The 15,037-nt window shown below is 37.4% G+C and overlaps 1 protein-coding gene across 1 annotated transcript in view; it reads right to left on the bottom strand.

Annotated features, from left to right (window-relative positions):
- Positions 1-15,037, bottom strand: part of TBC1D15 (TBC1 domain family member 15) — a 65,526-nt gene that overhangs the window by 46,897 nt on the left and 3,592 nt on the right. The window contains exons 3-4 of the mRNA XM_007952464.2: positions 10,253-10,391; positions 2,236-2,446 (exon numbers count right to left, since the gene is read on the bottom strand). Of these exons, the coding sequence (XP_007950655.2) occupies positions 2,236-2,446; positions 10,253-10,298 (257 nt within the window). The 5' untranslated portion in view covers positions 10,299-10,391. The remainder of the gene's footprint in view (positions 1-2,235; positions 2,447-10,252; positions 10,392-15,037) is intronic.

Genomic DNA, 15,037 nt, shown 5'->3' with positions numbered 1-15,037 from the left:
CCACTTTCTCCTCCCCTTAGTTGATCTCATCCTCTCCCAGAGTTTCAGTTACAACTCATATACTGAAGACTTACATATTAACCTAGTATACACTCTTACAGAACTTATTACAGATCAAAGTTTACATATATTTGTCAGTTGTTTAATATTTGTGTTTTCCACAACATTATAAACTCCATGAACCAAAAACTAAACCAAACCATAATTATTTTTATTATTATTACTGCTGTTTTTCCACCACTTGACAGAGTTTAAAGTGTTTCAAGAACCAAAAGGAAACCATGTGACTAGAAAGTAAGAATGATATAAGGCTGAAGAGATAAACAGAGCTAAGGCAAGACAGATCCTCTTTGACTATAGTAAAAAGTTTGGATTGTATTTAATGTTATACTGAGATTCCTCTAAATTAAACTCCCAAGTTTTCAAACGTTTTTCATGTGACCATTTTGATCCCTCTCATTACACTGGTTCTTTCTTCCTTGCAGTACTGTAAGTGTGGTACATTTAAACTGCACTGCCTAAAACTGAGCCTATTTCTCCACAGTGTGATCTGAGCAGCAGAATAGAGAGGAATCATCACTCCCCTCATCCTAGAAACTACATTTTAATCAACAAAGTCTCAGATCAAAAGAGTATCTGTGTGTGTGTGTGTGACAGTTCTATCACAGCACTAATACTGAGCTTGCTTATGTGCTAACACTCCTAAGTCTTTAACACCTGCTACTCATCAGCCATAACCTGCTGCCCCAATCATGTCCCTACTAAAATCTATTTAATCCCCTACACAGTAGCCTATTTACAGCTTCTAGCTTCAAGATCCAAGACCCATATACCATTAAGAAGGACTAACTTTCTTATTAGTTACTGGTTTTGATGAACACACCTCATAAGCCAGAGGCAATAGGGCACTATAACCTAGAGTTTAGAATTACCAAAATCATCCAGTTTTTGGTACTATGTATAGTGAGGACATCCGCAATGTAGTTATCAATCATGCCCCCAGTTCCCAGAGACAAAAACCTTGACCTTCTTATCTCCACATATGCAAATGATCATAAAATCTGACTTTACTTATTTTCTATTTCTTTCCTCTTATTCTCTAAACTCATGCCACCATAATTTCATCTGGATGACTGGAACAGCCTAATATCACTGGCCTTTACTCAGCTTTACTTTCAACTTTGGTACCCTCCCTGTTCCACATCTACGATACTGAACTACTTTGTTCTTAATTATGTTCGTGCTCTTCCCTCTACTTAAAACCCATCCTCCAATGTCTCATTCTCTTTCATACTAATGCTAACTCATTTGTCGGATCTCAACCTTATGTTAACTTCCTCTAGAAAATTTTCTCTGACTCCTGCCAAACTCCTACTGTGAATCAGGTACCCTTCCTCAAAGCTCCCAAAGTATGTTGTACTTTACCTTAGTTTCTCAATTTTACTTTCTATTTAGTCTTCAGCATCTTTTACAAAACCATAAACTCTCAGAGATCCAGAAACACTCCAGTTTTGTTCACTACTTAACATTGAGCAACAAGTACCAGGTATGACATGTAATAGATGCCAAAAAAATATTTGAGTGATCAAGAAAAAATATGTTGTGTGCATGTACAAATGCACATAAACCAAAAATCCAAACTTACTACTGTCGAGTTGGTCCTGACTCATAGCAACCCCTCTTGGGGTTTCTGAGGCAGTATCTATCTGTAGGATACACTTCCTTCCAAGGAGTAGCTGGTGGGTTTGAATTGCCAGCCTTCTGGTTAGCAGTCCAGTGCCTTAGGCACTACACCACCAGATAAATAAATATGAGACATAAGATTTTTGGAAAGTAAGAAGGCCTTCTCTTCCTTACTTATAACTACTCTTATAAAGGATTAGACTTATCTGACTTAAATTTGTAACATACAATGAAAATTTATGTTTAACAGAAAATACATAATAAAAAGTAAATTGGGTAAATGCATAATCCATAAATCACTAATGCATTTAAATATATATAAAACATACCGAACTACTTAAAAAAAAAGATGGTAAGTCTCAGATCCAATTTATTGAAATGACAAAATTTTATTCAGCCATTAATCCAAAGAAAATATCCCAGAAAAAACAAAGCTGCCTGTGCCCTCACCCCGCACATAGGTCACTGAGGCCAAAGACCAGTAAAAGCAGTTTGCCTTGGGACTGACACAACAATTCAGTTTCAGGAAGTAGAAAATAATTTGATACTTACTCACACAATACCACATATTTTTCAATAGAGTCAATCAGTAGTTTGCTATCTCCTTGATGAAAGTGCAGAGCAGGGAGAATGACGTCATCCTTTAGACAGAATACCAAATACGACCAGCCCATACCCTCTTTGTTTTGCTTGATTGATTTCAGGTCTGTCAAACTGAACAGGAATGACCATTTGCTTTTCCCATTTCTATGACTTGGAGCATCTTAAAAAGAAGAAAGTGGGGCAAAATATTTTTGTTCACCTTTTTAAAAGGTACTGACAGCGCTCTTAATGACTGCCTAAGAAAAATTTGTTGAACCTATGAATCACTGTAACACTCAAATTACTATGGCCTCCGGTTGTATTAAAAACAGCAATTTACATTTTCTTAAAAGAATGATTTAAAAAAGAGAAAGTTATTCTCCATATGTTGTTGTTGTTGTTGTTATTTGCCGTCGAGTCGGCCCCGACTCATAGCGACCCCTCCTTGGGTTTCCGAGGCAGTATCACTATGGAAGTAGGATTGCCCAACCTTCCTTCCGAGGAGTGGCTGGTGGGTTTGAACCGCCAGCCTTCTGGTTAGCAGTCAAGTGCCTTAGCCACTATGCTACCAGAGCTCCCATTCTCCATATACAAATTCAAAAAATGTTATCCTTATTTAAAATACAAGCTTTTCCCGAAAGTTATCACAACTTTGGAGGCAAGCATGTTCGATCTGAACTGCAACACCATCAACTTTCTGAATGATGTGGGACAAAGAGTTGACTCTCTGAGCCTTGGTTTCTTCTTCCGTAAAATGGAGATATTATACTTACCTCCCAATGCTATACTAAGAATTAAATTAGATAATACTTGTCAATGAACTAGTACAGCACCAGCATATAGTAAATACGCAATAAATGTCAGCCCTTCCCACTCCCCCCCAAATAAGAACGATGGGATGCCTTTGTGGAAGTCATTTAAAAAAAAAAAAAAAAAAAAAAACTTTGTTTCTCCACTTCCTTTTACAATTATTTTTATTGGACTACACTGAGATACACTGAGAGTGAAGGTAAAGCACACTAGTATAAAAAATAACACTGGAGTGAATACACAGACACAGAGATATGTGCACAAATTCAGCACTGAAGAATTGAGGATGAAAAGACAACTAAGTTGTGACTGTTTCAAACCAGAATGGATGCACCCAACCTTTCTGCTAAGTCAATCTTTCACTAAATTAAGGCCCCAGTTCAAACCAAAGTATAATTATATAAAATACAGTATTTTCTGATTTTGTGGACTATTTATGAATTTAAATTCCTAAGTTCATGAATAACAGCATAATTAATAACAAGTAACTTAGACATTATATATTTAATGAAAATGTTTTTTTCTCACTAATGACAGTGATATTTATAATTTATAATCTAAAATGCCAATTTTAATGTTTTAACTCAGATATAAATATGTCTTTGAAATTTTTTTAAAAATTCTTTTATGTTACTCATATGAAATGTCATACTATTCTGTTATCCAAGATCATCATTAATTCTGTCCCACATTATCAGTTCCACAAAGATAAACTATATAGGACTTGATCAAAGTCAGATCAATTGATGTTGACCCGCATGTATATCACCCCTTCCTTTGTAGTTAGGAACACTACAAAGAACTCCATCATCTTCAACAAGAGCTTCTAAACTGGCACAGTGAAATCCACAGCTTACAGAAACATCCACACACAAAGAACACAAGCATCAGTCACTATTTCACGGGCAGGTAAACAACTACCATTTGAAAGGAAGTCCAGCACAGCTTAGGTAACTTACCTGTACTGACCTAACTTCTACTGTAAGTGATGTATTCAGATCTAAGACCAGTACTAGATTACCACACGCCCACTTGTCTACTTTATATCACACTTCACTAATATCTATATTACAGAGCTCTTAACACCACTACAAGGTGACAGCAAAGTGAGAATAATTTTAAGTTCCAACTTCTCAATAAATCATTTAAGTACGACTGCACTTGGACTACCTAGGAAAGATAAATAAAACTTGAAAATACATGTATTGAAAAGTTAGATATAGACCATTTTTTACTTAAATTCTTAAACTGACCGAAGAACATTTAATTAGTAAAAGAGTATCATGTGGAAAATATATACTATGTATATGCTATAGGAATTATCAGGAATTTATACATATTCAAGAGTGAAGATTTTATATAAATTTTCCCTTACAGAAGAGAAAGATATTACTCATTAAATGCAAAATAAAATGCCTCACACATTTCATTACTTAAAACTGATAAAACAGTTAAAGAGATATCACCATATTTACAAGTTCCTCCACTAGAAATAAAAGCTTCATGAGAGGCCAGTGCTAAAACCACGGTGCCAACAGGGCTCCTGTAAAGTTCATTAGGTGAAAAACATAAAACTCTTTCTTTGAGAAAAAGTACTTTTAAAAAATATAAAAAAATGTTTCCTAATGGCATAAATCTAAATTTTGAACTCAGAAAACATCTCCTTAATTTTTAAAAATTAGAAAATAAAGGCTTTTAACTTATAAGTAACTCTATACAACAAGCATCTTAAGCAGTATTTGTAGCTGTGGATTTTTTGCTAAGCTACACAGAGGTTCTCAATGCTGAATGCACATTAAAACCACCTGGAGAGCTTTAAAAAATGCAGATGTTCAGGCTGCATCTCCAGAGTCTGATTTCATTGGTTGGGAGAAACTTAGGCATTGGTAGTTTTTAAAGCCTCTCCAGGTGATTTCAATATGCAGCAAAGGCTGTGAACAGTGATTTCAGAGATCTTTTCTGTCAGATTATATTTTCCTTATCCAGGTAACAGCCCAGGGCTTGGCGGCTCCTGTTCACTTGGGTGTGGCTCTATATTAAGGCCATTGCAAGAAGTAGGCAAGTGCAGAGGGGTTAGGAACAACTAAGGGAGATGAAGCTGTCTATCAGTTTGTCATCCTGTGGTGGCTTATGTGTTGCTGAGAGGCTGGAGGCTATGCCACTGTGCTGTAAAATGTCAGCATGATTACCCATGGTGGACAGGTTTCAGCAGAGCTTCCAGGCTAAGAAAGACTCAGAAGAAGGAAGAGGCCACCCACTTCTCGAACAATTGGCCAGTGAAACCTTATGAATAGCATTGAAACGCTGATATATTACTGGAAAGCTTTATGAATAACCCTGAAACAGTGTCTGATATACTGCCGGATAATGAGCCCATCAGGTCAGAAGGCACTCAAAATTTGACTGGGGAAGAGCTGACTCCTCACAGTAGTCAACCACATCGATATGGACAGAGTAAAGCTTTCGGGACCTCCACTGGCTGATGTCGCATGACTCAAAACGAGTAGAAACAGATCCAAACATCCATTAATAATTAGAACATGAAATGTACGAAGTATGAATATAGGAAAACTGGAAGTTGTCAAAAATGAAATGGAACGCATAAAGATCAATATCCTAGGCATTGTTGTTGTTGTTGTTGTTATGTGCCATCGAGTCAGACCTGACTCATAGCAACCCCTCCTTGCGTTTCCGAGGCAGTATCACTACGGAAGTAGATTGCTCCATCTTCCTTCCGACGAGTGGCTGGTGGGTTTGAACCGCCAGCCTTCTGGTTAGCAGTCAAATGCCTTAGGCACTATGCTACCAGAGCTCCCTCCTAGGCATTAGTGAGCTGAAATGGACTGGTTTTGGCCATTTTGAATCAGACAAACATATGATCTACTATCCTGGGAATGACAAATTAAAGACAAATGGTGTGGCATTCATCACCACAAGAAATGTTTTAAGATCTGTCCTGAAGTACAATGCTGTCAGTGATAGGATATATCCACATGCCTACAAGGAAGACCAGTTAATACTGCTATTATTCAAATTTACACACCATCTACCAAAGCCAAAAACAAGGATATTGAAGATTTCTACCAACTTCTGCAGTTTGAAACTGACTGAACATGCAAAAAGAGTTACCAGTAGTTGGAAAATATGGCCTTGGAGATAGAAATAACACTGGAGATCATGACAGAATTTTGCAAGACCAATGACTTATTCATTGCAAATACCTTTTTTCAACAATATAAGTGATGACTATACACGTGGACTTCACCAGATGGAATGCACAGGAATCAGATTGACTATATCTGTGGCAAGTTCAGTATCTTCGGCCAAAACAAGGCCAGGAGCTGACTGTGGAACAGACCATCAACTGCTCATGTGCACGTTCAACTTGAAGCTGAAGACAATTAAAACAAGTCCACAAGAGCCAAAATATAACCTTGATAATATCCTTCCTGAATTTTTGTTGTTGTTGCTATGTGCGTCGAGTCGGCCCCGACTCATAGCGACCCCTCCTTGGGTTTCCGAGGCAGTATCACTACAGAAGTAGGATTGCCCAACCTTCCTTCCGAGGAGTGGCTGGTGGGTTTGAACCGCTAGCCTTCTGGTTAGCAGTCAAGTGCTTTAGCCACTATGCTACCAGAGCTCCCAATTTAGAGACCATTTAAAGAATAGGCTGCATGCACTAAACACCAATGACCAAAAACCAGAGGAACTGTGGGATGACATCAAGAACATCATCCAGGAGAAACCAAGAGGTCATTAAAAAGACAGGAAAGGAAGAAAAGGCCAAAATGGATGTCAGAAGAGACTCTGAAACCTGCCCTTGAGCGGAGAGTAGCTAAAGCAAATGGAAGAAATGACAAAAGAGCTGTACAGATTTCAAAGAGCAGCTCAGGCAGACAAAGCCAATTACTGTAATAAAATGTGCAAAGACCTAGAGTTAGAAAACCAAAAGGAAGAACACACTAGGCATTTCTCAAGCTGAAAGAACTGAGGAAAAAATTTACACTTTGAGTTGCAATACTGAAAGATTCTATGGGCAAAATATTAAATGATGGAGGAAATATCAAAAGAACATAGAAGGAATACACAGTCACTGTACCAAAAAGAACTGGTCAATGTTCATCCATTTCAGGAGGCGGCATATGATCAAGAACCAATGGTATTGAAGGAAGAAGTCGAAGCTGCACCGAAAGAACTGGTGAAGAACGAGGCTCCAGGAATTGGCAAAATACCCACAGAGATGTTTCAACAAATGGATGCCATGCTGGAGGCACTCACTCAGTTACTCCAAGTGATTTGGAAGACAGCTCCCTGCCCAACTGACTGGAACAGATCCATATTTGTACTCAATCCAAAGAAAAGTGATCCCACAGAATGTGGAAATTATCGAACAGTATCATTAATTTCACATGCAAGTAAAATCTTACTGAAGACAATTCAAACAGGATTATAGCAGTATATTGATAGAGAGCTTCCAGAAATGCAAGTTGGATTCAGAAGAGGACATGGAACAAGGGATATCATTGCTGATGCCAGATGAATCTTGGCTAAAAGCAAAGAACACCAGAAAGATGTTTATTTGCGTTTTATTGACTATGCAAAAGCAGCTGATTGTGTGGATCATAACAAATTATGGATAATATTGAGAAGAATGGGAATTCCAGAACACCTGATTGTACTTATGAGGAATCTGTACACAGACCAGTAGTCTGTTATTCAAAAAGAACAAGGGGATACCGCATAGTTAAAAATCAAGAAAGGAGTGGGTCAAGGTTGTATCCTTTCATCATACTTATTCAAATTGTATGCTGAGGAAATAATCTGAGAAGCTGGATTATATGAAGAAAAACACGGCATTAGGATTGGAGGAAGACTCATTAACAACCTGCCATATGCAGATGACACAATTTTACTTGCTGAAAGTGAGAATGACTTGAAGCACTTACTTACAAAGATTAAAGGCTACAGTCTGCAGTATGGATTACACCTCATTGCAAAGAAAACAAAAAGTCTCACAACTGGTCCAATAAACAGCTTCACGATAAATGGAGAAAAGATTCAAGTTGTCAAGGATTTCATACTACTTGGTTCTACAATCAACACCAATGGAAGCAGTAGTCAAGACATCAAAAGATGTACTGGACTGGGAAAATCTGCTGCAAAAGACCTCTTTCAAGTGATTAAGAGCAAAGATGTCTCCTTGAAGACTAAGGTGAGCCTAACCCAAGGGATGGTATTTTCAATCACCTCTTATGCATGTGAGAGCTGGGCAAGGAATAAGGAAGACCAAAGAAGAGTTGATGCTTCTGAGTTGTAGTGTTGGAGAAGAATGCTAAGAGTACTATGGTCTGCTAAAAGGACTAACAAATATATTCACTGACTTTTCTCCTTTCTCTGTATAGTGAATATATGCACTTCCTGGAAGAAGTGCAGCCAGAATGCTCCTTGGAAGCAAGAATGGCCAGAGTTCATCTTATCTATGTTGGTCATGCTGTCAGAAGGAACCATTCCCTATAGAAGGATATCATAGTTGGTAAAGTGGAGGGTCAATAAGAGAGGGGAAGGCCCTCGACGAGATAGACTGACACAGTGACTGGAATGATGGGCTCAGGTATAGCAAGGATCATGAGGCTGGCACAAGACCTGGCAGTGTTTTGTTCTGCTGTACACAGGGTCGCTATGAGTCAGAGACAACATGATGGCACCTAACAACATAAACATCCATGTAATGCTTCTTTCTTTTACAATAGTCTGAAAACTCACTCCTCACTCATTCTTATAGCCTCTTTTCTTTCATTTTCAGGAATTTAACAGTATAAGGCAACAAAAAATAGCAATTCACATAAACCAATCCATAAGATCTACTCTGTTGTTGTCGTTTGCCGTTGAGTCTAGAGAAGTTTAAAAAAATCACCTCACATGCTACATTAAAATTCTGTGGTTTCATCTTTCTTTGACATTTGGCACTGTTCCAGTAGGAAATGTTTCCTCTCATTAGAAAGGTAATGTGAAAAGGAGGAAGGAAAGAAAAAAAACCACCACACATACACACGATGAGCTGATTATTAGCCAAAGCTTGGGAATTACTATATACTTCTTAATTGCCACTGTCTCCCACAAATGACAAAGTATAAAGAGTAACTACTGTATATGAAATGATTCCACAGACCATAATGAAAATTAATTTATATAAATGCAATGCATGTTCCAGTAAATTCTGGGTAGCCTTTTTCACCTGGGTAAGATGTAGATAAATCCTAATCTAGACTAAGAAACACTGAGATAAAATATCCTTTTACTTAACATCAAGAAATCAATTTCAGAAATTAAAACTAAACATAAAATTTTATCTCTATTCAAGTATTCAGTATTTTAAAAACAAATCACAAATAAGCTGGCCACATTAAAGACAGTCTACTTTCCTCATTTATATATCAGGGTAGATTTAAGGTATATGTATACAAACCACATCTCTTACATGAACTAGCACACACAGTAATGTCAGGCTGGTCGTTTTTGTTAACTACAGGTAGATACTCACCACATAGCATATGTTGTTGTTGTTGTTGTTATGTGCCATCGAGTCGGCCCCGACTCATAGCGACCCCTCCTTGGGTTTCCGAGGCAGTATCACTACGGAAGTAGGATTGCCCAACCTTCCTTCCAAGGAGTGGCTGGTGGGTTTGAACCGCCAGCCGTCTGGTTAGCAGGCAAGTGTCTTAGCCATTATGCTACCAGAGCTCCCCACATAGCATATACAGATTTAAATAAATACAGAGAGAAGGGAAAAGTCAGTGAATAAATGCAAAGGGGAGCCTGTATTGAGTGGTGAAAATCCCAGTAAACACTGAACTAGAACAGTATGGTTTAGTTACATACTCCATCTCCCCCTGCAGCTTTATGATGAAAACAACATGATCTTTAAAAAAAAAATTATACTGAAGAAAAAAAAACATAAATGAAAGACAGCCAGACATTTTTTAAGTGTTTCTATTTTCTACCATTTATCACTACAAAACAGAACAAGCATTTCTAAATCTTTTTTTGAAGTTACAACCAACAGCAAAAACATCAAATCATCCTTCTTCTAACGAACATTAAAAAACTTTTTTTCACACTTTAATTTACTAGTTTAATGTAGAAATAAGTTTATGATTTCAAAAGATTTAATTCATACCTCCATTGGTATGTGGTTTCTTTTTAAATGAAACGGTATTAACCATGTCCCACTCTGCTTCGTAATTGTTCAGATGTTCCGATCCTCGATGAGCTCTTTCTTTTGGGGCCTGAGTCCATTCTACAACTGAACTGGAGTCCTAAAATAATTATAACATAAAATATTTATGGTCTAAAACTGGAATTCAATTTCAATCCAAAGTATCATCTCAGATTCTATATAAATTAAGTTTGTAGGTCATGGCAGACAATGTTAGTGGGAAAACTGAACACTATTTCCTCTACTCTTCTCTTTTGCTATCTTTACTAAAAAAGCAAGAAAGCTTATCCAGCTTCCCTTGCAGTTAGAGTTGACAATGAAACATAAACAGAAGTCAACTGTGGGAATTCTAGAAATGCTTCTGCTATCCTAATAAAAGTCCTATTCCCGCCCCCCCCTTTTTTCCAGCTTTGAATGCAGTTGTCATACCTAAAAAATATGGTAGCCATCTTACACCAAAAGAACAAAAGCAAGAAAGCCATTGCAAATAGCTCCCAACCTCCAGACTTCTGGTTATTTGAGGAAAACAGCCAACAATGGCTATTCACTTAAGTCATATTGGTTGCATAGTCTTTTATTGGCAATCAAAATTAGCCAATTAGTCAAAAGCTACAAATAAAATTTTACATGTGAAGTTTCATAGCGTTTCCCATTTAAAAACAGGATAAAACCAAAAGTCTAAAGGGTTATAATAATCATCTGACTAAATCAAAAAGTTAAACTTCTATGCAATGAGGCACCATAAATAAGTAAAACAAAAGAGATAAAATGTTTCCATAACATACAACAGACAAGAGAAAAACTTCAAAACAAACAAACAAAAAAATACACAAACAGTATGAACAAGCAAGTCAAACAAGAAATATCAAGTGCCAAGCATATAAAAAGGTGTCCAACCTCAGGAGCAATCAGAGAAAAGCAGTTAAAATGAAATTTTAAAATATGTATTAATTTAAATATATATCAATGTGTATCAATTTATATATACATATATCAATTTTAATATATATATTAATTAAAAATATGTATCAAATATGTTAGTGTAAGGAAAGAGGCTCTCATAAACTACTTTTTTTTTTTTCCCATTGTGATTTGGGTGCAAAATTTACAAAGCAGATCCATTTTATTCTCAACAGCTCAAGCACATTTGATTTCATGGCCCCGATTACAATCCCCAACCATAAAAAGCTCTCCTCCCCTCTCCTCCCTGTAATACCCCTTCCCTGTGCCCTTCTTGTCTATGCATTCCTGTCTGTCCAGCTTTCCTTCAATGTGAATGCTGCCCCTCTGATATCTCATGGCTGATTGATCTAAGGGGTTTATCACCCTAGAATAGGTTGGTATATCACCCTGGGGTATGTGTTCTGCTTATAGGTCTTTCTACTGTTGGGTCTCATACACTATTGATGACAGTGCTCCCTCGTACTGACTCCAGGAGGGCAATTTAGCCATGTTTATTAAAATTTAAAATACGCCTGTTTCACCAGAATAACTCTATTCATCACCTACTCCGCAGAAATACAACACATACACAAAAGTACATACAAGAATTCCCACTGCATTATTGTTTGTAAGTATGAAAAAGTAAAAAATACTCTAACATTCATCAAATGAGGAATGAGTCAGCAAACTAAAGGGTTAGGAAATGAAATACTATACAATATTATGGAGTACCGAGTTTCGATTTATGATGATGGAAAAATCACCCTGATTAAGGGTAGGGTTGCACTGCCAATTAGTACAATTGCTGTCAATAAGTAAGACACCTGCAAAAAATTAAATTGGGAAAAGTTGTGTGATCGTACATTTACAACCACCACCAACCACCCCACCCCCAAAAAAGGAGTAGCTGCTGAGGATGTTTTGCTTATGTACAGCCAAATACCTAATGGGCTTTGGTTCCTTGGTTTGGAGTTTTAGGGTCATGGTTTTATGGGACATCCCAGTTAACTGGCCTAATATTGTGTGTAGGGCTTCTGTTCTACCTCCTAATTCACTGCATTGTGCCTGGGGTCTCAAAAGATTGCAAGCAGCACAGCAATTGGTCTCTATTTGCCTGGAACAACAGAAGAAGAAGGGAAAGTCAGGAATAGGAGAAGAAAACAGAATTTATGGCTAACTGCCTCCATGAACAACTGCATCCTTTGTCATGAGACCAGAACCAGATGGTGCCTGGCTACCATTACTGAATATTTTGATCAAAGATTCTATAGATGAGTAGTGATCAAAAGGGGTAAAATGAAGTCCAGAATTTCAAATTCTCATGGATACCTGACTTTCTGGAGCCTTGGAACTAGGTAAACTGCTGAAACTACTCTCCTGAGATAATCTTTAAACCCTAAACCAAAAATAACCTCTGAGTTCTTCTTAAAAGCAAATAATAGTTTAGCTTAACTAGTAAAGAATATCCTTAAGCACTGCAATCTTTTAAGGTCTATCCATATAGGATCAAATTAATGACAGTAACTCAAAAGACTGGATAGCAAACTTAGGGGATAGCGAGTTTATGTTAATGAAGGAAGAACAACTCAGAAAAGGAGGGTGAAAAAGTACACAACTAGAAGAATGTAATCAATATCACTGAATTGTACATGTAAAAACTGGAACTGGTATATGTTCTTCTATATATTTTCTCAACAACAACAAAAAATCAATTATAGAAAAAAGAAACATATCACACAAAAGTTGAAAGACTAGTATATGTTAATGCTTAAAACAAGTATATAATGGTAAAGCAAAAACGCATATAGTATATTAATTATGCAATTAAATAATCCACAGAAGAAAACCAGCCTTCCTACATGTACATATATAGACAGAAATACGTACCGATAAAGGAGTGGAAGGACATTATACTAAACAGGAAAAGCCAAGACAGTGTCATGGTAAAGCAGGACTTCTCTGCTTTTGAGTATTTCACAGTAAGAATGTAATCATGTATTGCTAGTAAAATTATTTTTAAAAGGAAAATGTGCAATGGGCCTCTCCTTGTCCAGAGCAAAGCAGAATGAAGAAAACCAAAGATTCATGGAAACAATTAGTCCAAGCAACTGGTACCATGTGATCCTCAGCCTATACGACTATGAAACCAGAAGAACTAGATGGTCCCTGGCTACCAATGTCAATCACTTGGAGGGGAATCTATGTAGGAGATCCTGGACAGAGTGGGAGAACAATGTGGAAAAAAACTCAAAATCATTTGGAAAAAAAAAAGGGACCAGGTTTGCTGGTCTGATAGAGCCTGGTAGAACCCCTGAGACTTTGGCCCCTAACTGCCCTTCAGGTCTGGAATTGAACCCACACCTGTGGCTTTCAGCCAAACAAGAGGCAGGCATATGAGGTAAACATTTACACTAGGTAGATACACTCCTTAGAGAGAAAAATCATAGGAGAATAGAAGGGCTGTGTGTGCACAGGGAAACAGCTCAGGCAGCAGGAGTGCATGGAGGGAAGGACACAGGGAAGAGGTAACTATGGTGAGGAGGTGGGAAGGGAGCTGTTGCACTGTGGTAAATTGTAGTCAACGTCATGAGACAAAGTGCATGTGAACTGCTGTATGGAAAGTGAATTTGCTCTGTAAACTTTCACCCAAATCACAATTTAAAAAAAAGGAAAATGTGTAGAAACAGGAAAATATTACAAACGCCCAAGAAAAACTAAGAAATGCAAGTAAACTGAAAAACAGGGGAAAAAAGGAAATGGATAAAATTATGGAGTATTGTTTTCTCAATTTTTTTGTAATTTTCTCTCAATTACATTTTCCCAATTTAAAAAACACAACACCCACCCATCCTGGTCAAGAGCACCTACCATTCCCTTGCCCACTTTCTCACCATAGCATCTATCACCATTTCACACAATGCATATTTTACTTACTTGTGTACAGTCTCTCCTGCATCCATTAGAACATAAGCGGAAGAGGGGCAGGGATTTGTTCTGTTCATAGTTGTACTCCTAGAACCTGGCATATAGTAAGCACGCCAGTATGTGTTGAATGAATGAGTGAAGTGCACAATTAAGATAAATATAAAGCATCTTAAGTCTAATTTAGAAATGCCAAATTAAACAAATTTACCTCTGCTCCTTTTTGTAAAGGTATTGAGAAAAAACAGGACAGGATTTTTAAAAAAAGAACCGAAAACAAGAAAACTGATTATTGATAGTTTAGATCTGAGAACACTTAACCCTAAATAGCTGTGAGAAAGCTGAGAAGCATCCACAGAATCCCCTCACCATCCAAAGGATACAAATTGAAGTAAGGGACTTCTGGAAATAAGGATAAAAGTCAGGCTGAAAAGAAGTCAGCTAACAAAAGTACAGAGGCTAGAGGCTTATTCATTAGGTATAAAGCAAAATATCTCTGGATTAGGGAAAACCAGCACACTGAGCAAAGGGATACTGCACTAAAAACAGGAGAATTAATTAAAAGTGCAACTATATAATAAAGATGGTGAGACTCCCATCTCTTTGCCTCCACTCAGTTCTCAGAACACTGGCATCCAGACGTGCCCTCCCAAGCATGAATCTTCAGCTTCTCAAGTGGCATATGTGACCAGCCCGAAAAGACCTAGATTCTGACATCGGGGATTCTTTAAGGAAAGAGCCTAAGCAGGCCACCCTAAGTGTCCCACTATTACCAGCTCTACACATACCTACAGAATGTATCATCATATTTTTGTGCCTGCTGTTAAATATGAGCACCACACCACAAATATCACCAAACGACAGAGCTCAAATGAAACACGG

The sequence above is a fragment of the Orycteropus afer genome, unplaced genomic scaffold, assembly GCF_000298275.1.
Source record: "Orycteropus afer afer isolate SDZICR_OR568_19922 unplaced genomic scaffold, OryAfe1.0 scaffold00339, whole genome shotgun sequence".
NCBI classification, from domain to species: domain Eukaryota; kingdom Metazoa; phylum Chordata; class Mammalia; order Tubulidentata; family Orycteropodidae; genus Orycteropus; species Orycteropus afer.
This window is presented reverse-complemented; position numbering and strand designations above follow the sequence as displayed.